Here is a 25,912-nt window from a genome sequence, read left to right on the forward strand (position 1 = left end):
TAATGTTTTAAAAAATTAAATACAGTTCAGCACCAATTATATTTGCTGAAAATGTGTATTCTTGTCAATGAAACAAGTTTAAATGTTCTTAAATTCTGTAAGTCACATACCTAAATCATTCTAATATCCCCACAGTGTCACTTATTGAAAGACAGTAAGTTGGATGTGCATATTAATACAGTGACATTATTAAAAACAGTGTATAAAATCAGACTTACTCCTAAAATTTCTTTTCTCTATTTTTTTAAATCATAAAATGCCCTCTACTCTTTTCATGATGCATTCTTTCCTTTGCAGCATTTAAAAAACTTGTATTTTTGGAAAAGGCTAGTCCTGTAGATTGGGAGGAAAGGGAATATGAACAATTTAATGATCTGAAGATTGACAGAATGAAAAGACTTAATGTCAGAGATACTCAAAATTTCCTTTGATAGTGAGCACTGTTATGAGGCCTACAGGCCAATTTATACTTTTTTATTTATGTATATATATACACACACATACTGACTTCACATTTTATTGCCAAGTTAGCAATATTCTTCTAAATGTGATTGTGGATGTTAAAAAAAATGAGGCAAAACCTTGCAGACTACACAGAATTAGTGTCTTACATTCATATACATAAAGTAAAATGTTGCATAAAATGTATTTCCCAGTTAGATGATGTGTCATATGCCTCATTCTGTAGTCAGAAATCTTGGCCCTTTCTAATCTTTGTCTTCCTTAGCTTCACCGCCTATGTAATATGCATGTTTTGGAAATGCTTTCATAAACTCTTCTAAAATTCACTGTTGGAAAAATGCTTTTAAGACTTAAATGTTGCTATTACTATTTTTTTTAAATTTTGTCCAAGATTTTTCTCTGTGTTGTGTCCAATTCTTAGGTTCCTGTTAAAGTTTAGTGGCTGAAATCGTGAACCAAGTGACCATTACAATGGGTTTTGCAGCAGCACTAATAGTTATTTGTTACATAATCTGAAATAGTAATTGCTGTAATTTGAGCAAATCATAATCCAATAAGGTTATCTAAATTACATATTATGTAATTATTGGTAAGCATATGTGCAGATAGATAGGTTGTATCTTATTTACAGTAAGCAATTCTGTCCACAAAATACTGCTGCAATCCCACAACAGTATTATGTGGTGTGTCCACATAACTGGCAATGTTATGGGATTGTCGCAGCCTGTGCCACATAATTACATAGCTGTTCCACATGAATGAAATCCAGAGAAAAATACAACATTAGGTCAAAAAATAGAAAAAATGAATAAAATATCTCTAATGCAGAAAGAAGTACTGTATAGGCAATGAAATAATGATGTGGTTTGTACATATATATGGCTGGAGAATTATAGTTTTAAAATTTATATGGGTTCTTTTAACTTTTAAACGTTGAAACGTGAACATACTTCTAATGCTTTTGCACAGTAACTCAGATAAAAGCTATGAAATTATAACAAAACCAAAGTTAACAGCTACAATCCTTATCAAAAAGTAGGAAAAGCTCTGGTAAACTGAAAGAAATAGGAAAATAAACATAAAAAAAAAAAAAAAAGATACTTCAATGAGGAAAGCATTCCTGAGTATTTCCAGTAGTTTATTCATATCTCATGTGCTCAATCATAAAGTTTCCTGGTGTATAATAGTATCCCTAATTTGAATGTGTTCCATAAGCCTGCATTCTGAAAATACTAAATTAATATAATTTTCTAAATTATATTTGTGCACATTCCAAGAATTTAAGACATTCTTTTTCATGGATACAAAATGGTATTTCAGTGGTTGAGTATTAATAATAAAGTCTTAGCCCTTCTCATTGAGGAATAAACCCTATGTAGTAACCTGCAGTAAATCTAAGAATTTATTATGTTAATCTTGATAATTTTGATAATTTTGCTTACTACTACCACTGCATAATTTTTTAGGAGGGCATGCTGACTAACAGTTTAAACTGGGCTCTTGAAATTAATATGATTTTGCTGAATGACAAGTAGGATAGACTTCCTGATTCATCTTTGTATATAGTTCAAGTTACCTGCATGGTTAACCACTTGAATATTAGTCAGTGTCTCCAAATCATTAAGATATAACTTGAATTTAAAAGCGCTTTTTACCTCATAAGGTTACAGAATTTCTTGGTAATTTAACATAGGAAAAGAAAAATATTCAGGTGCAGAGTTTTATTCAAGGCAAAGATTCCTCCTGATTGAAATTATTTCCAATTGAAAAAAGGATTTGTAGCAATAAAACATAAGGGCAAAAAGTCTAAAGGGTTAAATATGGTGATCACTACAGATGAAAGTCCAGTACTGCACTCTGTGAAAAAGTGTACCAGTACCTTAAATTTCTTCCAAATTTTTGGCTTTAAGCTATAGATGTAAAAGAGAAGGCTCTAATTAGCTTCAGAGGGCTTTCAGTCAGGTTCTTTACAAACTTGAAATTAAGTTTGCTCCAGTGATTAATACAACCTTAAATATTACTCTGACTGTAATTGGGTGAAAATATTTATCTTTATTTGAAAGAAAATAACAAATACTTTACATCAGAGCGCCAGGCAGCCCTATTAAAATCTAGCATATAACACTGAATATTGTTGTCTGCAAGATGATGAACATCGGATTCTACGATGATAGTTGTTGGATAATAATTCCATGGAAAGGTTAGCTGTTTAAAATACTGTGGCCTCTTGAGTGGTTGGGATTGGGACATTAGAAGACTTCTGCTTTGTGTTGAAATAGGTTAGATGGAAATAAGAATTATCAGTTCCATTGATTTAAATCTCTCAATGATTGTATTATTTTTACTAATGAAATACTAAAAGCTTTCAGTTTAAAGATTTTGAGCATATGGAGCTCTCACAAGCTTATAAAAACTGTATTAAGGTGAAAAATATAAAGAGTTGGCAGGGTAAAACTGTTACTCTTTTACTTACTCTTTTCAAAGTTTGTTGACACTGCTATGGAAGAGAAAATAAAATATTGATGTTAACTGCAATAATACAGCCTGCTACTTGTGCAAAGCAAAACTTTAAAATCATGGTCATTAAACATATAAAAGGCAAGCATCAGAAAACAAGGGATAAACTTTCTGTGCTGACACAAAGGGTACACAGTCACTAAGGAAGAGGGTAAAATCTCTGTATCTTTGGAGTTGTTGGTTTGAAAATGCATGAACTTGTTAATGAATTTTACATTAAACAGTGACTGGGTAAAGACAAAGAAATGAACCAGGTCTACATTTCATCCGAGTTCTCTAAGTTACACTGGACTACAAAGCCTGTCTGCATTGGTGCAGTGCTGCTCTTGGTACAGTGAGCTGGTTTGAACAGGAAGTCTGGAGATCGTCTCCTCCAGAGTAGCCTACAACTTTATAGTAACGACATTTTCCTGAGAAGAAGGGAGCTGCAGGCTTCAGCCCCCCGAGGGAGGAGTTGAGACCCAGTCTTTCAATTCCTGATCGAGCATTCTAGCTACTACAATATTCTGCAAAAGTTTGGTGGCATTACCACTAGCATAGTCTTTCCTTTATTGTTGTTTGTTTGTTTTATGAAAAATTAGCCTACTCAGTTAGACACCTAGCTTCTCAAAGGATTTGAGGCTTTTCAGCCCAGATAGAGGAAGGACTTAATCTATCTTCTGGACTCTGCTTCTGAAGGTCCAGAGACTAGAAAAGTGTATCCTTATGTTCAGTACTTCCAGCTGACTGACTTTACACTGGAGATTTTGTTGATCGCTCTTCCACAGTGTCTGATTTTTCCCCGTCATGGTTACCAACCCTCAATATCTAGTTAACAGTATTGTTAGATGGATGCTTTTGGTGTTGAATAGCTTTTCATTTCAAGGAAAGGGAGTTCTTGTTCAGTAAATGCAAAGTCATTTCCGCGAAACTAACAATCTACTGTTCACAGTGTATGTTATCTTCCAGGTCAGTATTTTTAACATTTGTCCTACCTGTTCCCAAAACAAGGACCCATTGCTAAAATTAAATGTGATTTTCATTTATGTTTTGCCATATTTATGTGCAGATACTGTGCCTCAAGCCAAAACGTACCACCACTGGATGTTAGAAGTTTATAATTAATATAATACTCTTACCTAAAGTGTAATTAAAATGCTGTCTGATGGTTATGGTTAATTAGCAAAAACCTAAAAGATTAAATTACTTACTGGGGCCCTTGACTGATTGAACCGATACGTGTCCTGGATAAAACATAAATATTGCAGAAAATAATCCAGTATGACATCTCTGACATTCAACTATAACTTAAATTATAGACTGGTCAGTAAATGATCTTAAGCTGTTTAAGGTTTCATCAGCCATCTGCAAGATTGATTTTCTTCAAAATTACTGTACTAAAATGTTTTCTTTTGTTGTTGCACTGACTCAGATCACAAACCACAATTTTAAGATCGGCTCTTATTTACAAAAATGCTTTGACATAGTGCATTTGTTCAGCCTAGGCAACAATAAAGGATTGTGGTATCATTTTGAAGAAGGTTGTTTGACAGACCCTGTTTGTTTATTTGGGGTAATGTGAGCTGCATTCAGAAAATGTTATATTTTGTTTCATGATTGTGTACATTCTCTCCCACTGCTTCCAGGCAAGCCCTGTAAGCAGAGAAGACACGGATTTAGACCTTGTTTCCATGGCCAGTGGAAGTACTTTGACTGAGAACAGAGAAAAAAATAAGCAGCCACACAGACACTCAGAAAGAACTTCAAGTAAGTTACATTTTTTTTTCAATATCACTTCTAAAGATCACTTTAAAGTGCTAGGTGGTACTGAGCATGCTTGGAATCCCTGGTAACACATGCTACTTATCTTTCCGTTTCTTTCTTACATAAAAGTACTTTTTCTACAATTCTGTTTAAAAACCATGTCACCAGTATCAATAGATTTTCCTCTTGTGATTTTCCAGGAAGTTCCCTGTGATGTATGCTAGGTCTTCTGATGATTGTATTCTTAAAATACTTTCTTTTCTCTAAATTATAAAACATAGTGGGTTTTTTAATGTTCTCCTTCATTTTTTTCCAAAAAAGGTTTGAAAAATGCATGTTTTGTTAACTGAATACCAGAACATGTATCCTAATCAAGCCACAGATTTCTGTCATGTTGATTACCAATTATGCTGTAGTATAGGCATCCCACTGAACTTACTATAGCTCACTGGCAGAGGATCCTTTTAAAGCCTTATATTTTTACCACTTTAATATCCCACAAATTAACAAAAAACTGTATATATAGAAAAAATGAAAAAAATAATACTGAAAATCATAGAATGGTAGCATCATGAATTTCATGGTTTATTTTCTGTAATATAACTGTAGAAAATGTTAGTATATTTCTAATAATATGACATACTATATTTTGTCATTTCTGTACAATGTCTTTTCCAGATAAAACAAATTTCCAAACTCCAAAAATGTACATTACAGAAAATATAAGCAGTATTAAATAACTTTGGCAAAATTATTGAAATTCTTAAAACCGTTTAAGTAGTGAAGTTTCTTGAAATGTTTTATGTCAAAATAGAAATCAGATTATTTTGTAAATTATATGTAATTGCTGGATTTGCTTTTTTGATTGTTTTCATATATGCTGACTTTTCACTTTCAAAACAAATTAAAAATCAAGGAAAACATGCAAAAAATACTTGATATCTCTATTTTTATGACATACTTTGTAAAGACTTTGGAATAAATATGTATTTACATTATATTAGTCCACACAGGCAAAAAATAGCAGTAAGTACAATTTATCTGTGCTTATTCACTTACATTCCTAAAATTAGATTAGATAAAATTTATCATCCTAGTATAAATTAGTTACATCCACTGAGAAAGAATATGATTCTTTCTTTCTGCCTGCCATCTTAGAATAGAACAAATTGTGTCCTGAGTTTTCTCATTTCTCTCTATTGGCTAGTGATGAAGCCCCACCACTTAAATTAGATGAGCTTCCTAACTGCTAAGTTAGGTGAGACATGTCTAAGTTACTGATGTAAATGGCAAAATTATTGTTATATTCATATATTCAGAATAAAACATATGCATATCTTGAATAATTGAGTTAAATAATATACACTGCATTCATATTAATGTATAACTGCTGTCTAGATTGTAACCTACACTATACCTCCATCTAGAAAAATAAATGAGAATAAGCTTTTCCGACAAAAATAGGCATGTCGAATTTTCCTGTGTTTGGAGCTTGGGAACAGTAAAAAAAAAAAAAAGTCATTGTATTATGCCTTCAAAAAGAGGAGACTAGGAAAGAAGCAGAAAGAACAGTCAACTGGCAGAGTTTTAAGTGTGACAGACAGAGAGACAGTTTACAGTGTCCTTTATATATATGATTTTCATAAAGTACACATCTACTACAGCACAATTACATATTCATTCTCCTTTCAGTAGTCTAGGAACTAAGGAAAAAAAGGCCCGGGTCTTACATCTTTCTATATACGTTTCTGCATGTATATCTATATAAAATTAAAGTGATGAAACATTAAATTGTAATGCATATTATATATAAACTCAGACATTACTATTATCTTTGTACAATTTATATGCCATGTATAAACATATTCATTATATAGTTCTGTTTGCCGAAGACTGCTTCTTTTCAATGATCGAAATAAATTATAAGCCCTATAGTATCCTTAATCTGAAAACATTAGAAATTTGCCTTTATTTATAATCTATTCATTATAATATACTTTCCTGTTGTACTTGATTTTTGCTTTCTGAAATATTCAGTGAAGAAGCCTAGAAACCAAGCTTCAATCACTAAATTACTGATTTAGTTGTGTATTCCTTTTGAGTTAGCCTGCACTTGTATTACAGAAGAGCTTAGAAAAGATGCTGTGACCTTAGAGGTGCTTCCATTTGAGTAAATTGTTAAATCAAGTTCTTGTACTGTTTTTTCAGGAGTATTCAATGTCAGTGGTTTAGTAAGCTTTAATTAATAAAATGTTACTGAATTTACTTTGCAACATCCATAATCCTGGTTGTTGCTCAAAATTCTTTTTAATTATTGGTAAGAAGTCTTTGGCAAACTGTGTTATACAACCAAGAGAGATTTTAGTATATATCAGAGATATTAGTTGAGGGTAACATCTATGTTTCTTATATATTCTTATATTTCTGTATATTTATATATATTGTGTGTATATATTGTATATTTATAATTCACTATTTATATCAGTAAATAGTTGACATCTTAAGGCCTGAAAAGTGAGGTCTAAAAATGCAGGATAAATTATATTTTAGGTATATTTACTCAAAAAATATATGATACTGAAATAAAATGCATTTTATATACTACAGGGACATGACCATGTGAACGATCATGTTTTCATAAAGACAAAACATATAGTGCTTCCAAATTATTATCCTTTAATTCAGAGGGGTTTTTAGAAAGTCTAAGTCAAGATTTTCAGAAATATTTTGGGGCATTGCTCAACTTTGTTGTACTTTTTATAGATCTTATCTTCCAAAGGTAGGTTCTTAGAATTCCTGTTTAGAGAATTCTAAGGTTTTTATCACTGAAATTTACAGATCTTTTCTTCAAAGTCTGGACGGGGTAGTTTAATCCTAAAATAACTGAATTCTGTTCCTTGACAAAATAAAATGAATTACAGAATAAAAGAAATGCTGTGGACATAGTATATCTCAGTTTAAGGAAAGCATTTATGTACTTAAAGTATTTGATGTGGTTCCATGTTATATGTTCAAAGGGAAAATTGACGGTGCATTAAATTCACCCAGTATTAAAAAAAAAAAAAGTAAAAAAATATATATAACCTAAAGAGAGCGTAGCAATTGTTCAGTTAGACTAATTAGTATGTTATGTTCTCATACTACTTTATATTCCTTCCAGAAATCATAGTTATTTCTTTATGCTCCATGGTAACTATTTCTTTTTTTTATTTCTTGAGGTGGTATTTTGCGTGTAGTTTTTTGTTTGTTTGGATTTGGGTTTGTTTTGTCATCCTTGTTTTACCACTGCTAAGATTTTAATCTCTGTTACCTAGTGCCAGCAAGTTGCAAAAGTAGGTGTGTTAGAACGACCTTTTGTTTATTATATTTTCTGCCTTTCAGTTTCCCATAAATTTACCTTCCTTTTGTAAAAAAGGACAGAAAAAAAGTTCTTTTTACATGATGTATAATTTCTCTTTAATACACATACATCAGCCATGATGGTTAGTGGCTTACAGTCAGAGTTATGCAAGATTCAAATATCAGTCCTACACTCACTGGTATTTTTATTAATTTCATAAATATTGATGTGAATTGCTAGTTATATTTTTTTGGTTTAATACTTTTCTAAATAGTGTAGTGTAGTCAGCACCAAGTGGCAAGATGGGCATTGAAATATTCTGCAAGAATTAGGAGTTAAATAATTTTATTTTTTTTTTTACACCTGGGTAGACAGGATGATTTTTTTTATACTAATGTCCAGTTTGTGAGAAGACTATGACAATTGTCAACTCCATTCTGTCATCCTAATCTGGTTCTGGTCAACCAATATTGGACCTCCTACATGTTTACATTGTTTACCTGTCATCACATTTTTGTCATTTTATTTCTCTGCAAATTTTAAACTTTATTTTCATTTTGCTTCCTGTCTTGTGAACTGCAATCTTTTGACAGCGATTTCCAGAAGAATCAGAATTTAAAAGTGGAATGCAATGGGAACTGTGCCTCTGTTATTTGAAATACTGCCCAGAATTCTTAATTTTTCTCTTCCCCGAATTCTAGTCTTTCAGGGAGCCTCTGATACCAGTAAAACACTGCTTTCCAGAAAAAAAATTAAAGATTTGGATGTGATTCTTGTAATTCTTTAATCATCCCTCATTCAAAAAATGTCCCATAAATACTGTCTCCACTACAAAACATTTATCAGTTTCATTTCTCAGATAAATTCAAACTTAACCATTCTGTTAATCAGTGAAAGTAAAGTTTAGTAATGCCTTTATTATAGTGGAAAGGCTTCAAACTCAATGGAGAAAAAGAAACAAACACACACCAATAATTTTTATTTCACTTTCCTTTTTATACCTTTCTCTCCATTCTTCTTTTTCCTCTTGACAGAACCGCTGCCTTGATTTTTTTTTTTCCCTTCATTTTATTGATAGAGTCCTTAGAAAGTCTTCAGCTTTGTTTTAAACAGTGTATGGTACAGCTACACGTCTTTAAAAAAATCCTGGTTTCCTGCATCTTTCTCCTTAGCATTAGTATTGTCTATATATTCTAGTTCCATAACTGCTGTCTTTCATTTAGGATTTATAAACTCCCTGTGTGCAGTAAACATCTCATTTTTGAGCTCTCTCTCTTCATGCTTTTACTCATATTTTACCAAGGGCTTTCTGGTGGTCTGGTGGTCTTTTTTATTTTTCTCTTTTCTTTTTTTTTTTTCCCCCTCTTATGCAGTCTGAATTAGTTTGCCATGTTATAGAAAGTGAGTAAAAAACATCTTAGAAGCATGAGATCAAATATGGAAGTACTTATTTAGTAGTCCTCTCATTTCTCAGCATTACCTTGCTTAGTAGAATCCCTAGAAAATAATAGTAAAATTTATGATTTCTTCTTAGAAATTTGTAGAAATACTGTAAATTTATAGAGCGTATTTACAGTACAAACTACATATTATCATCAGCAAAATGCTGAACTCAGTTTACCAACTGTTGTCACAATTTTAGGAATAAAGCTGTCTCTTCTGTAAGCTACATCAGCTTATGTGACGACATGAATATTAAAGGACAAGAATTTTGTCCAATGAAAGATGTTTAAAATTTTTGTGCTCAGAAAATGAAGACATATAGTGGGTGACAACATGTTCTACTGTTCTGAAGTAATTAATATTTACTAGGCTTTGATACCTAGTAGGAAAGCATGAATATTGTTTTGAACATCCTTTCAACACTTTTTTTTTTTTACATACTAATATCTCTGTACATCTTACCAGAACACAAAATATGCCTCAGAATAAAAGCTGTCAATCCACCATACATTAATTCATAGCATATATTTACATAGTCAGAGTAAACCAGTAGAAACTAATTAAATCTATGTTATAGGCTGAAAGAATGCAAAATACCTGCAGTCTTGAAACCCTTAAACGTGTTAGCATAGCCTGGTACCTAGGCAAAAAGCTATACAGAGATAGGGTAATTTAGCAGTGGCACAACTCTAGATATATATTTGAAATTCTATAATGACTTCCAAACAAGAGCTCAGTCATATCCTGCAGACTTACAGTGCAGACAGGTAAATAATTCTTTTAAATAATTAGTAAGAAAAGGCACTTTATTAGAAATTAATTAATCTGTACAATACTCTTCATTATATTTTAAACATTCTTCAGTGTGCTGAACTTTACTTGGTGTCCTGTATGTAAAAATACACAGCACAATGGAACTTTTTAATGTGCAGACTTACATACTAAAACCTACTTTTCTGTGTGTGGTGCTGATGGGATACATTTTATCCACATGAGAGAAGGTATTTGACCACAGATCCAAAAGTTTTGCCTTTTTGCAGTTGTGTCGCTAGCCTGTTAGTTGATATTAAGAATATAATTTTGAATCTATATGCATCAATTTTCCTATCTGCAGAAGTAATAGTCATTATATATACCATCCTTGTATAATGTTTATGTATCTGCTGGTGAAAGATGATAGCATCAGAATGTTTAACTGTTAGGAGGGGAAGGGGCCTTCTCCTCATTTGTGAACTGGATAAACTATTTGGAAGCTGCCATGTCAACAAAGGGGTAATGTTACAGATGGATATACACAGGTACAGCCATGCCAATGACAAACTGGTTACTGTATGCTGACAAAATCAATGGATGTGTCAAATGGTGGAATGATTAATTCACAAAATAAAAATAATTGGTGACAGCATAGGTCTAACTCAGTCTTTCAGAGTTTCTTACATTCACTGATTCTTTTTTCTTAACTGGGGAGATGATATATTGATTAACAATAGAAGTGCAATAGTCCTTGAAAAAACGTTATTAAAAATTCAATGAGCAGTTTATAAAGATGAAACTGGGAACCAGTATAGATATAAATCTTGTGTTTAGAAATGAAGTACATCAGCATAGGTGTCATCATTTATGTCTGCAGAGAGCTATTTTTCGTAATATTATCTGCTTGAGAAGAAGGCTTCTCTCTCAAAAATTAACATAAAATCATGAAGGTAGAAGTGAATTTCTGAGGTGAGATCCTGGCTTAATCAAAGCCAGTAAGCTGGATTTCAGTGTGATACATGCATCTAGTACATACTGCAAAAATTCAATTTTTTACTGTTTTTTTTTCTATTCACGGATATAACATCTGAGTATTCCCCTAGTTTCATAGTGTGCAATCTTAATACCTTTTTTTTTTTTTTCCCCGCAATTTAAGGGAACACACATGTAGGCCTGGCTCATCAGTGTAGTTCCACTGGTTTCCATGCCCAAGTGTTTAAAAAATTTGATTAGTTGTGAGTGTGATTAAGAAGAAGAAAATCTGGTTCAGGAAAGTACTTGTGTATAATTTTGCATAATAAGAATACTCAAGCATGCAATTTGACATATTCTGCAGGGTCAGAGCTTTTTCCTATTTGTTAAACACAGCTGAAGGATGCTGCTTTCCTCACCATTTGAAATTATTATGGAGATGCATATATATTTTTCTATGTATTAGTTAACTATGGATAGCGCATACATAATGTTTTTGAACAGACTACAGAATGATAATTTACAAAATGCTGCTTAATTCACTTTGAGGTTGCATATTTAAAATATTATTTAAATGCCGATTTTAAAAGTCACTTAGAACTTGCTTTCAATAAATTTAGCAGGCTAGAGAGAGAAATGATATGTTATCTCATGTAATTTCATCAACTGTATTTTGAATTATTAAAATAATTCAAGAGCTATGTATAACAGGTACACAGAGGCATTTCCTAATTTTTAAGTGTGTAATTTTACTGCCTGGTAGTCTTTTAGTAGGATATGGGAGTTCCTGGGAGATGTGGGCTTTTTTGAAAGAGAAACCAGGTTAAAAACTAAAAATCTATTCTGGAATGTTGACTTGCATGTAACTTAAATACCCACTTGGAACCCTGGAACCATTAGGCCTACCACAAGGATTTCTGTCATACGATATAATGAGGTAATAACAATTTTAGCTTTCCTTTGCTGTGGGATATTTGTCAAGTAGCTTCAAAAATATTTCTCAAGTCAGTGCACAGAAAAACCCAGTAATGAATGTTGGACTATTGCAGAGTTGTTGCATTGGCTGACAAATATGTGTCTAGATATCTTTTTCACCAAGACTTTCTTTACTTGTTTTTTTACTTCTAATTTGTCTCTTTTTATTGCTGACTTTTCCACACTTGTGTTCCGTAATCTTTTCTTTTATTATGAACAATTCTTGTTTCTGCTCCTCCAACTTATTTCAGTATAAGCTTCATCTCACAGCCATTCTTAGGCTTCCTTTCCACAGTCACCATCAAGTCTTGTGTTTATTTCCACAGATCTTTGTTTGATTACCTTTTTCCCCTCTCTCTCTCTCTCTCTACTCCCTTTTGTATCCATCTATTTCTTGTCAGTATTCATCAGATTCATTGTGTCCTAGTTTAACACTCCCGCTAATTTGGCCTGGTTTAGTGTACTATTTAGGCAGATCTTGAGTCCAGACTCTTAATGTCCTTATTCTCTGTATCCTTTATTATCATATCCTGTATTTTCACTTCTTGTAATTATGTAAATTCTGAGAGTTAGGATCCATTCTAGTGCCCCTTAATCCATCTTTATTCTTACTCAGTCCCCCTTTGCCAATTCACAACTTTCTTCCCCACATTTTCTCTCTGCTCTCAGTGTCAGCTCTCGTGCCAGCTATGCCAGGGTATAGTTTGCCAAGATAGCCTTTGTTTCTCTCACCTAACTCCCAAGTCAGTCTCATTTCTCTGCCAGGTTTTAATTCCAGCCCTGTGCCTTTTCTCTCACTCTCCTTCCCGTAGGAGCTTTGGCTGTTATCCTCTCCATGGTTCCTGTAGCTAGATTCCATCTGCCACAGAGAGCATGAAACATACAGGCTCTTAAGTTCCCTGACCTACCGTGATCTTCAACATTCTTTTTAGGAATAGTTTTGCTTAGCTCTGTGTAACATCATGGTAAAGCACGTTTCCATGCTGACTGATATTTTAGGGAATGTAGCCCAAAAAATCAAGAACCCTTCCAATCATGTGGAAACTTCAGTTTGTATATACTTGATCCAAATTTGGACAGATCCTAAAGCCAAGGCTCTGTTACTTGGCATACTTCAAGCCTCCTCTGCAAAGGGCAGCATAAGTACTTCACATATATTATTGGAAGTGACTAGCATTTCAGAATACTTCACCAAAGGCACATACTCAGTATGTGAAATTTCATCTTAAATGGTCAAAATTTGGGAAATAGATAATAAGCTGAAAAGACAAAATAAATATCGGGCTTTCATAACTGATGGTGCTAAAAGTCCTGTTTGTAGTTAGGAAAATGTTATATTTTACAGGAATGTATTTGGAACATTAGGTTTATTATGTTGTTTATGTTAAGTGTGTAGAATGGCAATTAATAAATGTTTATAAATTATTCTTGTAAATGCTTATCTACCTGAATTCCTGCATGTGACTGTGTCATATCTTAGAGTTCAGGTTATTCAAGCATGATCTGGTTAGAACAGCATCAATGTTTGGTAAACAAATATGTCCAAGTTAATTGTTTCTATAAATTTTTAAGATTAGTCTCTAGTCCTACCAACTTGAAGTCAAGGAGATTTACAGACAAAATTAATTATTTGCTTTTAAAAAAAAAATATCATGAGTATGTTTTATCTTTCCATATGGAAAGGAGATATATCTTTACATGTTATGTGGGATTTTGTTTAAGATGCTCCTGAGGCTTCTTAATGCTATTCAAATATAAGTATGGAATACAAAAAATTAATGTAAAATTGCAATACAATAAATATATTTTTGATCCAACTTCAGTATAGCCATAAGTAACATTATTAAAAAGTAACCTTTCTGAGATTGTAGCATTTACCTTTTTCACAGACCTGCTGAACCTAGCTTCTTTCCAGAGCTTAAATTGATGTAAACGCTTTGCTGCTAAGGATTTGTTCTGGTCACTTTTATTAAAATGTTGAAGTTTTTTCTCCATGCCTTCTTATGCTGTATTTGCTCTTAAGTAATACAATATGGTAAGGACTTTGAAATAAATTATATCTCCAGACACACAATGTTAGGTGGATCGATAAATGCCCTATGACGTCTACTATACATCATAAAATTTCTATCATAACCTGTTTAACAAAGCTTTTCTTCTTGGACACCAAGAATTTCATTCAAAGCATTTTACATATTGCATTACTTATCAAAACAGAGGATATGTAAACCTTGACATTTGTTAAAAGACCCAGGCTTTAACCAAAAAAGACCAGAACAAATCAATAGCAGAAAACAGATTAAGCAACAGAAAAGTGACTGCTTAGAAATAGAAGCTTGTGAACTTAACCCAAGACAAGCTTTCAGCACATACTCAAAAGAAATGGTTATTTGATATATACAGGCACCTGAAAATCTCTCAGACTCTACTTGAACTTCATATAGTCAAATATTACAATTAAGTGAAAGTACAGTAAATAACCATTACAGCCTGTCTTCCAAAGCTTAGTTTGGGATAGGAGAAATTAAATTGCTTTTCTTGGCTAAGATTTTGTTCCCATATAAGTGGGTATTAGAATAACTGTGTTATTATTATGTTATTATTCTACATCTTAAGTTATACTTAATACACTCACCAGGTTCTATTTAATTCTAGTACCAGTAATATTAAAAATAATTATCATCATCATTATTACTGTTGTTATTCAAAAATTTTAGTACTCTATAAAGAGAGTAAAGCCAATGTAATAGTCCTAACTTATATCTACTAAAGATATGTGTATCTTTCTGTTGTTGCCTTTGGGTAAGGCCCGCTACAAATACATTCATGAAAGATAACATGAAAAGAAAGTATTATGATCATGTTTACAATTATTCATAAATCACAAATGCACTTGCGCATACCTATGTGTATGTATGCATATTAATGAAATATATGCCTTACAAATCTCTTTATATTTATAGCAAAATATAACTGTGAATGTCACCTTTTCTTTTACTGGTCAAAATGTCTGATAATAGTATTTTTATTCAGTTATATATGCTAATACATGAACCATTCATTTGCAGGATACATAGCAGTTTAGGAAAAAACGGAGGTATTGCAAATCCAAGCTTGCTGTAAAAACTGTTCACATCATTAGTAATGCTGCAAGAGAAAGATATAAGCTCTCTTAAAAAAAAATTGAGGCATGAGATAACACATTCAAATAAAGTGCACCCTGAAGAACAGTTAAAAGGTCTCACAGAGATTTTAATATTTTAATAATACCTGAATATCTGACCTTGCAGCACATAGCAGGTGTGTGCTTGGTAGAATATTTTAAAATATGAAAAATATTTTCATTTGCTATCAATCATTGGGGCTTTGGTAATATTTGCTTTATTTTTCTGTATGTTGAACTAAGTGCGCTCCCCACTTTTTTTTATTTTCTCCCCTATTCTTGAAATCAAAAAATCTTATAAAGCAGTAAATCCTCCCCTGAGCAGGCATAAATGTATTTATGTCCAAGGAGAAGTAAAGCACAATAAATATAAGAAAAGACAACAAATATAAGTGAGAAAAATATAATGATTCAGTTACCTTTTCTTTTTAATGTTTTGTTTGGTTTGGGGATTGTTGGGTTTTTTTGTTGTTGTTGGGTTTTTTTATTATTATTTAGAAAAAGAAGACTATTTTTAAGGAAAATTTCTGTGTTCCATCTCTTAATTCAAAGTGGCATTGTCATCCTTTACTAGACTCTTTGTCTTCCCTCATCCCATTGATCTAGATAAAATTCTAACCATTTGCTAATGAAGCTGTCTTTATTAAACATCTCTGAAAGAAAAAATTGCCTGTTTGAGTACTGTAGAACCAGAAAACCTGTTGTAAACACAGGTATTGACAAAAAAAAACCACCTAAGATTAGTTTTAATTTATATGTAATATTGTTCCTTCTTGCAAGACTCTACCTAGATGCTTACTTTACTCTTAAGTACAAAACTGCTCTTACTTCACTACAAGTGCAACAAAAACCTTTCTCATATTTGACTAATACTTTAATGGTAAATTAGGTGTTTCTTTGGTTTATGACACAATTTTTCAATCATAACTAACATTTAAGCCACTAAGCAATCTATGAAGTATAATGTCTGAGAGTTAGGTATAATATGAATAGGAGTAAGGAAACTTTATCACCAAGTTTATGTGTTTTTCTGACTCATTTTGAGAATTCTTCAGGGAATAGGCTGTTGGATCTCCATGCCAGTTTTGTCTTTCGTCACCCCATTTAGAGTGATAACTGGAACAGCAGTGTTGATAACAATACCCATCTCTTAGTGCTATTTAGTTATTATCAATAGTGCTTTATCAGAAGAGCAAGCATACATATTTATGCCCATTTCAAAGATGGGAAGATGGGACATACAAAGGGAGCAATTTACAACAAACCTGTCTTGTCAATATTTAATTCTAAATTATTTGATCATTCCCTACAATGGTTTGATTTTATTTGGCTGAAAGTGCTGAGAACTGTGTAAGGGATGGAAAGAAAGAATACAGAGTAGTCTATGCTTTAATTCAGTTTGTGTAGGTCACTACTGTACAGTGAAGTTTAAAGTAGAACCTAGGAAATGTAACCAGCACTTCAGGATAAAGAAAAAGGGAGTTCTCACTGTCAGACTTTGGGATAGCCTCTGATTTCTTAAACCTGCATTCAAGGGAGCAAAGAGTCTACACCTTTAGAGCCTCTGGGATTATGCAAAAATACATTCAGGCTGAGGAAGTTATCCTGCTCAATTACTGAAGGTCTACAAATCCTGAACTATGATTCTCACAGACATGTAAAACATTGTTTTGTCAGACAGCTTATATGCACTCAAGACTAATAAGTTATTACATTTTACTCACAGAATATTTGACCATGCTACCCTCTAAACAATGCATAAATCAGTTACAATTAAAAATTAAAAAAAAATAAAAATTGTGAACTTTTGACTCTGAAGTTTAGAAAAGTAGAATTCATGCTATGACAGATGTGGCTGTTATTCTGCCAAAATAAAAGGATATATTAGTAACTTAGGAAGACTTTTAACAAGTTTCTTGGAGCAAATTACAGCGAGCCTCTGGGGATTTTTTTGTGGAATAATAATAAACATTTCATAGTAATGGAAGGACAACATATCCATTCCAATGAACTGCATATAGTTATAAGTGGAAAGGCAGGAAAACCTATATTTACAGATTTCTGAAGTCCATCATGAAAATAATATTTAGCAGCACAGACAGGTTCATAAACAAGTAAATTTGTTAGTCCAGAAACAATCCAGATTAGGCAATTAGGATGAGGTTGGCATCCTGATTTGCTAAATTGACTCTACCAATTCTAAACTAATTTTAAAATTTATTATCAAATTTTTTATTCTGGCATTTGTATTTATTCTGTTTTTAAAATAATATAATAAAAAATATTTGATTTTTCAAAACATAGAAATTAATAACTGGTATGTCTACTTTACCTATCATTGATACAGCTTTGAAGATGAATGCATAGGGAAGTCAGTCTCAAGCATGATTTAGCCCCAAACTTCTTTTCCAGTCTAAACATGCAATAGCTATTCCCATGGTTTGTTTTTTTTTTAACAAAGAACATATTCCAGTATTAATTTTTTTTTGTTGTTTAACAATTTTTGCAACTTCAGAAAACATCCCTTTAAATTAAAGGGATGCAATGTTTTGTAATATTATTGCCATGTCAGATTTACTTTCAAGTCTCACTAACTAACCACTTAATTTACTAATTTGAGGGTTTCAGCCTTCAGTGAATATGTTGTGGTTCTCAGTCAAAGGAATTAATGGCAATTTTACTGCTTGATTAAACAACTTTATTCTTTGCTCTTTAACAAAAGCCTTTCTGCACCAAGAGATATCTGCTACCATTTGAGATGTTAAATAAAAGGATCCAAACACAAGGAAACTGGAAATGCTGTAAAGGCAAGACATGAATATTTTAAGTATTTATGAGGTACACCTAGAGTGAGTTAAATATTTTAAGAAAAAAAATAATTTACTACATCTGTGGAGCAATAAGAAAATGAACAGAGATCATGTTAAAAATGCTTGAAAGCTCTTGATTGCAAAAATAACTATTTAGTAAGATACATTTGCAATAATTTAAAACTTCATTAAAAAGGGGAACTGTAGGCTGGGAAAAGCTCCTGACATTTAGATCTAGCAGACTAAAAAAAAGCATCCATGTGAAAATGAAGAAATTCTTACTGTTTTATATGTATAACTATGTTGTAGAAATTAGTAGATAGAATTATATTTAGTCATATGGTTTAAGCTTCGTTTTGTTTTGGGGGACTATTCATTGTGAGAAATTTAATTTTGCTATTGAAAATACTTAAAAGTTAAAATATCAAAAATAATTACTAAAAATGAGTGGTTAGTAACCTTTTACTTTGATAGGTCACAAAAGGTGTTTGTAAAAATGTTATTTGATAAGCTAAGATAGTGTACTAAGTTTATATACATATATATATATATATATAAAAAACTGCTCTACTGTGAACATCATCTCGTTCTCTTACAAAGTTTGAGTTGTCTTCTACAGATGCTTTCTTCCTTACAGACGTCTAAGATATTTCCATCTGTAAAGTGTTGGTTTGTGTAGAAGAAATACTATACCTTTGGTCAGGTCTAATGGTTCTTTTATTTAAGTAATTGTCTTAAGTATTTTGTAAAAACTAATGTCTAAATTACTCAAGTGTCTATATGCATGACAAAGTGATTATTTCACTAGTTCTATATGTTCCTAAACTTGCTGTGTCACCATTCAGCATAAAAGTTTAAGTATTCCTGGGCTTTGAAAAAAAAAGAAGTCACTCTTTTATTTGATCTAATGTACTAAACCAATAACTTGCTATGTAGATATATCTTCTGAACTAGTTCTCCATCCACTTGAAGGATGAATGATGTTAGTTTCTCTGTCAAAAACATTACAGAACTCTGCATGTGTTTAAAGTATGTTCAAAATGGACAGATAGTGGCACTTCTAAAAATATGATAATTTGTGAGTAATGTTACTGTATTTTGATAAGGAGTTTGGTTTTTTAAAAAAGCACTACCTTGTGAAAATAATTGTATTACTTTTAAAACAGTGAGCAATACATAATTATGAAAGTTGTGTGCTATAAAATTAGACATATTGATGTATAGTTTTATCTTTAAAAGAATGTAATGCAGTGAAATTTAGGGAGTTTTGTTTGTTTGGGTTTTAATTTCACATATCTGTTTCTTGTTTAGAAAAGAATTTACCTACTCCAGAAAAATCATGTTTAAGTCTATCTCACAAGGAACGGATATCATTTCGAGACCATCCAGTGCAGCTCAGCAGAGGATGGGGAGCTGGAAAGAAAAGGCAAAAGCTTAAAAATTCTAGCTGAATATTGGAGATAATGTAACTAGTTGATTTCATCAAATATGGAGAGCATATGGAGAGCTGTTTCTTTTTAAGCCTGTGAATATCAATTTTTGGATTCTTGTTTATTACCAATATAAACAGTTTCAGTTAACTACATTTGACTTATTTTATTATACATGGTTACAGTGGTTTGGATTTTTTTTTTTTTGGTCAAAGTATCTTATACCTGTCAGTAAGTTATCATAATTTGTGTTTTCAATTGCTTGTATGTTCATGTGGTGTAGAATGCAGAACTGATTAACCCTACAAGGATTGTTGTACAGTAAGTAAGTTCAGGCTTGCTTATAAGAACTGATTGAGATGTGCAAATGTAATAATGGTTCATGCTCATGTGATATATGTCACATATCAAAATACTGAATTCTCATTTTCCCACAAATAAAGTACATGCTTGAAACTATGTTGTGAGCTATAACAGCCAGCAATGCCATTCTTAGAGAAGTCTGTTTAGAATATTTTACTGAAGCAGCAAAAGTTCACAGCAACCTACAAGGTTGGGATGCACTTACCTTTTTTTAGTAATACAAGTCCTCTAGAGCTTTCATCCTAAATTATAGTCATAATATAAAGCAACCTGTTATAATTTTGTACTTTCAAAGACTTCTAACATTTTCGTAAAGGGTTAAAGAAAAAAATAAATTTACCAAGTTCTTTTTTTTTTTTTCTGGGGTAATGTAACATTGCATCTACATGACACTGTTAACCCAACTTTATTTGTTCATGTAGCTGGAGTCCTCCAGACCCATGTGTAAATGTTTTGTGGTGCAAGGGGATCTAGAGAAAGAGAAGAAATATTATTTCAACTATTCATGGGTACCTAACTCATTACTTCTAGTGAATGCTTTGTCCATCAACTTACAGGACAGAAAATGTTCCTTGATTTCAAAGCTTAACATAATTTTAATGTTTTCCACTTTAAGGGTAGGAGTTGATAGCTGGATCTAGAGAAGTCTGTCTTTAGTATTTCCTCATCTGTTTTCATCCAATATTGTGCAGCCTCAACCCCCTACAAACTGAGAGAGAGGTGGGGAGGGTAATGGGGCTTGAAACTTCAGTCAGTAAAGAACATAAATTCTTATGCTGTGGCTGTTTTAAAAATGTACTTCCATTACATATGACATTATTTTGTGAGGTGCTTTTTATGCTAACATACCCATATAACTATGGATTGAAAGCAGTTATCTCCATTTTTGTGAATACTTGCATTCATTTTCAGATTAAAAGATGGCTGATCTCATGGAAAACCTCCAGTAAGTAACCTTGCTTGTTTGAATCAGCATGCTGGTTTTATCATTTTACTGTTGAAAAGTCAATGCAGCCTACTTCAGAAGAGATTCCTCTACCTTTCTGAGGAGTGATGGTCAGTGAAGGTTGCTTGGCCTGACTCTAAGAACGCTGTGGTTGACAGCAGGGTATAAAATACCACTAGATGCTTATGTTATCCAGTTAGTTTCCCAATGTATGTAGTAAGTGTTAAACAGGATTTCCGGATCTGCTATATAATGACTTTTAAATGTCACCCCCGAAGACTGAAGCTTTTGTGATTTCACTTGTAGCATCAAGGATATAAGTTTTGTAGGAAAAACTTTGTTACTTCAAAAATGTCTGCCACTATACCTGGCAGTGTGGTCAGTAAATAGATACACCACTGTTATGGGTGTTAACTGGAGACCAAAAAGCAAAAACAAGCAGTTCACAATTTAACACTTCTTGCAGAGTATTCCCTCTATTTGTCTAGAGTGTCCATAATATACAGCACATTGCCACAGCCATAAATAAGAGATACTTGTATTTCAGATTTCACAAATCTTTCTACATCTATATCTACCTCTATGTCTAAAAAAGATCTGCTGTACAAAAGTCATCATACCTGATCTCTTTTGCTTTCCAGGTGTTTCTGAGTGAGAAATAAAAAAAAAAAATAAATATGTTTTAGCAACATTTTTAAAGGCATTTTATTTTGAAAAGGGAAAAAATAGTAGCTTTTTAACATACAATTTACTAAATTACAAATTGGATTGACAATATTCACTGACAGGCCTTTTCAGATTATAAAATGCTCAGTCTGCTATTCTGTAAGTTGATATTGTCAAGTTAAGTAGTACACTACACCCAACAGGAATTAAATATGCCAAAACTTGTTGCTGTTTTCATTACATAACGTTGCGATGTGTAATAGGATGATGTCATCTTATTTTATCCAACACATTTTTTTAAGAATTGCAATGTTGAAAGCATAGTCTGTCTGGTCAAATACGAATAAACATGCAAGCTGCAAACTTCTGTTCAATCTAGCAGAAAAATCTGTATTGCTTTCAAGAATAAGCTGAAGCAACCCTAGATCTGGACAAATGCCTACTATTCATAGTCAACTCTTACAGTATGTAAGGTCAGAGGTAACACGAATGCTACACATGGTGACATATTTGACATGAAGCCCTATTTTGCACAGCAGAAAGCTGTTCCATGCTTTCTTGGGTTTTCTTTCCCTTCTCTCTCTCTCTCTCTCTTTCTTTTTTTTTTTTTCTTTCTCCCCACCCAATACAGCGATTCCCGTTTAGGACAATAACATGCTCTTAAAAGTTAAGTTTCTCTGGCAATCTATTCTGATGTTGGAGCGCCCGAGCCACAGTGACAGCCCAGCAAAACCTGCACCAGAAATCCCTGAAACTGCAGTTTTCTAAATGCACTACTACTGCCTTTGTGGTGTTCCAGACCTCTTCACAGCTCACTAGCATCATCTCCTCAGAATTTTTTTCTGATCCCTGTAGATTGTCTAACATGAAAGAGGAGTGAATCTTCATGTGAATAAGCTCTTGAAGAAACCTTCCTTGGATGTTTGAAGCTCAGGTCTCAGAAATGTGGAAGGGTGTTCATTCAAAATTAAGAATGAAGCAACCGACTTCATAAATGCAACCGAAGTGCATTTATGCATTGATCCTTTGATGGGTGTCATGTGCCAAACCGAATTAAAAAGCTTTCTGGGACTCTCCTAAATAGATCCGTGGAGTGCCTTTCTCTGTGCAACTTACCTGAAGGTCTGCACATTAATTCTTTAAACCCCCAGTCGTTTGAAGCGTGGCATTAGGAGCATCATTACCTGCTGCAACAGAAAAAATGCACCCCAAAATGCATATTCTGAATGAAAATGAGGTGTTAATGGTAGTCAGATAACCCGTACCTGAATGACAAAACACTGTGAGGAAACGTTTCTTACTGAATAGTGGGTAGATTTTCCTACTCTAAGACACTGAAACAGTAACCATGCTGCCTCAAAAGATTATTGCTCAAAGAGATTTCTTGTTTTAACAGATCTGTAAATAGCAGGGAGACAACGTATCTGTAGCCTAGGCATTGCTTTGGTGCAAGTGAGTTGGTGTCACGTTTCAACTTAGGATTATGAATAATTAATTATAATTATTTACTATTATTCAAACACACATTCATTAAAGAAGTCTCCAGCATACTTTATGTTTAACATTTTTCAAAAACATGCCACAAGAGATGTCTAAATCTGGCCTCAGACACATGGGTGCAAAACTGCCACTTAGCCTCCCACTACAAGTGTTGTACACACTATGAAGAATATACTGGATTAATATCCTTTTGATTTTATTGTCATATCATTATGATAATACAATGTATATTCATGAAGGTACAATCTTTGATACACACTGAAATTACTTGTATTAGCATTAATGAAAGCTAGGATAATATTCTGGGACACTGTGCTTTCTTAGTATGCTTTTCTTTAATCAGAAAAACACGTATGAAAAATAGCTATTACCACATGGCCCAAAAAAGGCAGGAAAGGAACTCAACCATATTATAAAAGATTGGGTAGCCTGATATCACATCTGAGATCCAAGCTGTTTGTATTTAGCTGTACTAGCGGGGGGGGGGGGGGGGGGGGGGGGGGGGAGGGGGGGGGGCGGGAAGACGCCAGCATACTTTCAGCATACTTTGTTGTTTTGTTTATTTCTTTTTACAGTCATAAGTGAAAAACAAATTAACTAATTTTATTTTTATAGGAGTTGCAAAAAGCTTGGGAGCTTTCACCAGTAGTCTGTGGAAAGCAGATGAATCACAGTCACTACTGATTTCATTATTGCATAAGGGCTTAGAGAATGGAAATCGTGCCCCACAGTGAGCTACTACAGCACTTGTTAGAGCCTGTATATATCACCTGTCTGGTAAATATATATGAAAGCGGGATGCCAGCTGGTCATGGATGTAGCTGTAGTTAAGTAGGAATGGGATGCTTCTCACAGAGGGGCAGAAAAGTGTTCCTAGAGTAGGGAAAGAGATATAGGTATGGCCTGCCAGTATTGATATAGCTGAGTCTAAAGCAGCTTTGGGTCTTCTGGAGCACTGCTTCCCTGGTTTTCAAGGTAGATGGTGTACAGGGGAGTGCTGACCACATGTCCTTGGATCCATCCTCAAGGCACTTTCTGGGTACCAAGTTGTGCTGAGGGTTTGTTAGCACTAAAATCCCTACTGGAGAGATGTTCTTTAAGTTCCATGGTGGCCAATGGACAGGGACTGAGTTTGCAAAGAGATTTTTGGTAGAAATATTGTGTAACTGCCCCAGACTGGACATCCTTACAAGGACTGGAAGTTGAAATGAATGACGTTATGAACTACACTGTTATTTGCAAGGCAGTTGGACAAATGGATTGTTCTTCACGAGCACAGATGGACTTCCTCCATTATTTTTGAGCCATAGATGCTGACACAAGAGGTTAGCACAGACCTAGTTGCCAAGGACTAGCATTTGTTCCTCTCATGGTCTTCACTTGAATGATAGATTTGTTTGGGGTTAGCAACATTTTCTTACTTTCTTAGTTGATTGATTGCTATTTATATAGCTAGGTTTTGGGGGGATTTTTTTGCATCAAACACTAAAGAAGCTCAAATGCCCGGCTAGATGCAAAATTTCTTCTGGATGAAAAGCAATTGATATCTCTTTGACAATAAGCAGGTAAGAGCATTTTGTATTGATAACAACCAATGCCGATTTCACAAAGTTAAGACATGATAAAAAAAAAATGTTTGTTAAAAGCTGAGGGGTGGGTTTTCTTTATTCCTAGTGCATTCATTTATTAAATTTCTCTTAGACAAAGAAACCAGAGGTTAGCATATATTTTTTTTTCGTGAGGCACTACTTCAAGCCTGAACGCAAATAAGCAGCAGCAATTAACGGAGCCACAGCCGGTGTGCGCCACAGACATTCCGAGGTACAAGACAGACAGCTTTCTAGTCAAGATCGCTATAGCTATTTAGTTAAAATTCTAATAAAGGATAAATGCCTCTGTTCCAAGACAGCTTAATTTTCTGTGTGTGAGAGCCATGCTTAGAAAAGGAGAACGTAAGAAAAAAAGAAGAAAAAAAATTATATTTCCCTGCTATGCTCCGTTAATTAGGTGAGAGCTGTCCCTTCAAAATTGCGTGTTTTCTGCCACCATCGCCATGCGTGGGAAGTTCGAGAGGTTATTCATTGCAAGAACACAAGTCAGCCGTAAGCTTGTCTCTAATTTGCCTAATACGTTGCCGTTCGCGCGATTTAATAAAATGCTCCAGCAATTTGCCTTTAAAACAACAGTTCCCTTAATGTGAGAAAAAGAGGCGTGCCGCGGGGCGGACAGCACGGCTAGGCGAGCGACGGCAGGGAAAAGGAGAACATATCGACCACGCAGTCCCAAGAAATGGTAATTTCTGGTGGCGTTTTCTCTTCCGTTGCAGTTTATTCTTAATTTGCGGCTCCTGTGAAAACTACCGAGGGCTGAGCGCGGGCGCGGGGTGCCGCTGTGTGTGTGGGGACGGCGACGGGGACCCCGCGGGGGGATCTGCGTTTGGGGCGTCCTCAAGTACGTTCGTTCCCCAGTTTACGAGCCACGGCTTCATTCTTCATTGCGGGTGTAACCCCATTGATTTCTGTGCGACTTTTGCCTGCCGGGGGGAAAAAAAAAAAGAGGGTAAAAAAAAAAAACCAACAAAAAAACAATAGCAGAGAGCTGCCCCTTTGGGCAGCCGCCTCACGTTAGTGCCATTTTCACTGGTTTTTTTATTGCAGGTGATGTCTCGGGAGGCTGCTGCGCTCTGGTAACGTGCAGCTTGGCCGTGCGCCGGGTGAAGCTGGGAGCCTCGCCCGGAGGGCGCGGGGAGGGCTTGTCCCGGCTCTGGAGGGATGTGCTGGCCGTGGTGTCAAGTGGTCCAGAGGGCGACGTCCTCTCTCTTGGCGGGTA

The 25,912-nt window shown here is 33.9% G+C and overlaps 1 protein-coding gene across 1 annotated transcript in view; it reads left to right on the plus strand.

Moving 5' to 3' along the window:
• LRRIQ1 (leucine rich repeats and IQ motif containing 1) overlaps window positions 1–19,809 on the plus strand; it is a 113,766-nt gene extending 93,957 nt beyond the window's left edge. The window contains 2 exon segments of the mRNA XM_027815279.2: window positions 4,605–4,725; window positions 19,490–19,809. Coding sequence (XP_027671080.2) covers window positions 4,605–4,725; window positions 19,490–19,629 — 261 coding nt within the window. The 3' untranslated portion in view covers window positions 19,630–19,809.
• The last annotated feature ends 6,103 nt before the right edge of the window (window positions 19,810–25,912 follow it).

Source organism: Falco cherrug, chromosome 5 (genome assembly GCF_023634085.1).
Source record: "Falco cherrug isolate bFalChe1 chromosome 5, bFalChe1.pri, whole genome shotgun sequence".
NCBI classification, from domain to species: Eukaryota; Metazoa; Chordata; class Aves; order Falconiformes; family Falconidae; genus Falco; species Falco cherrug.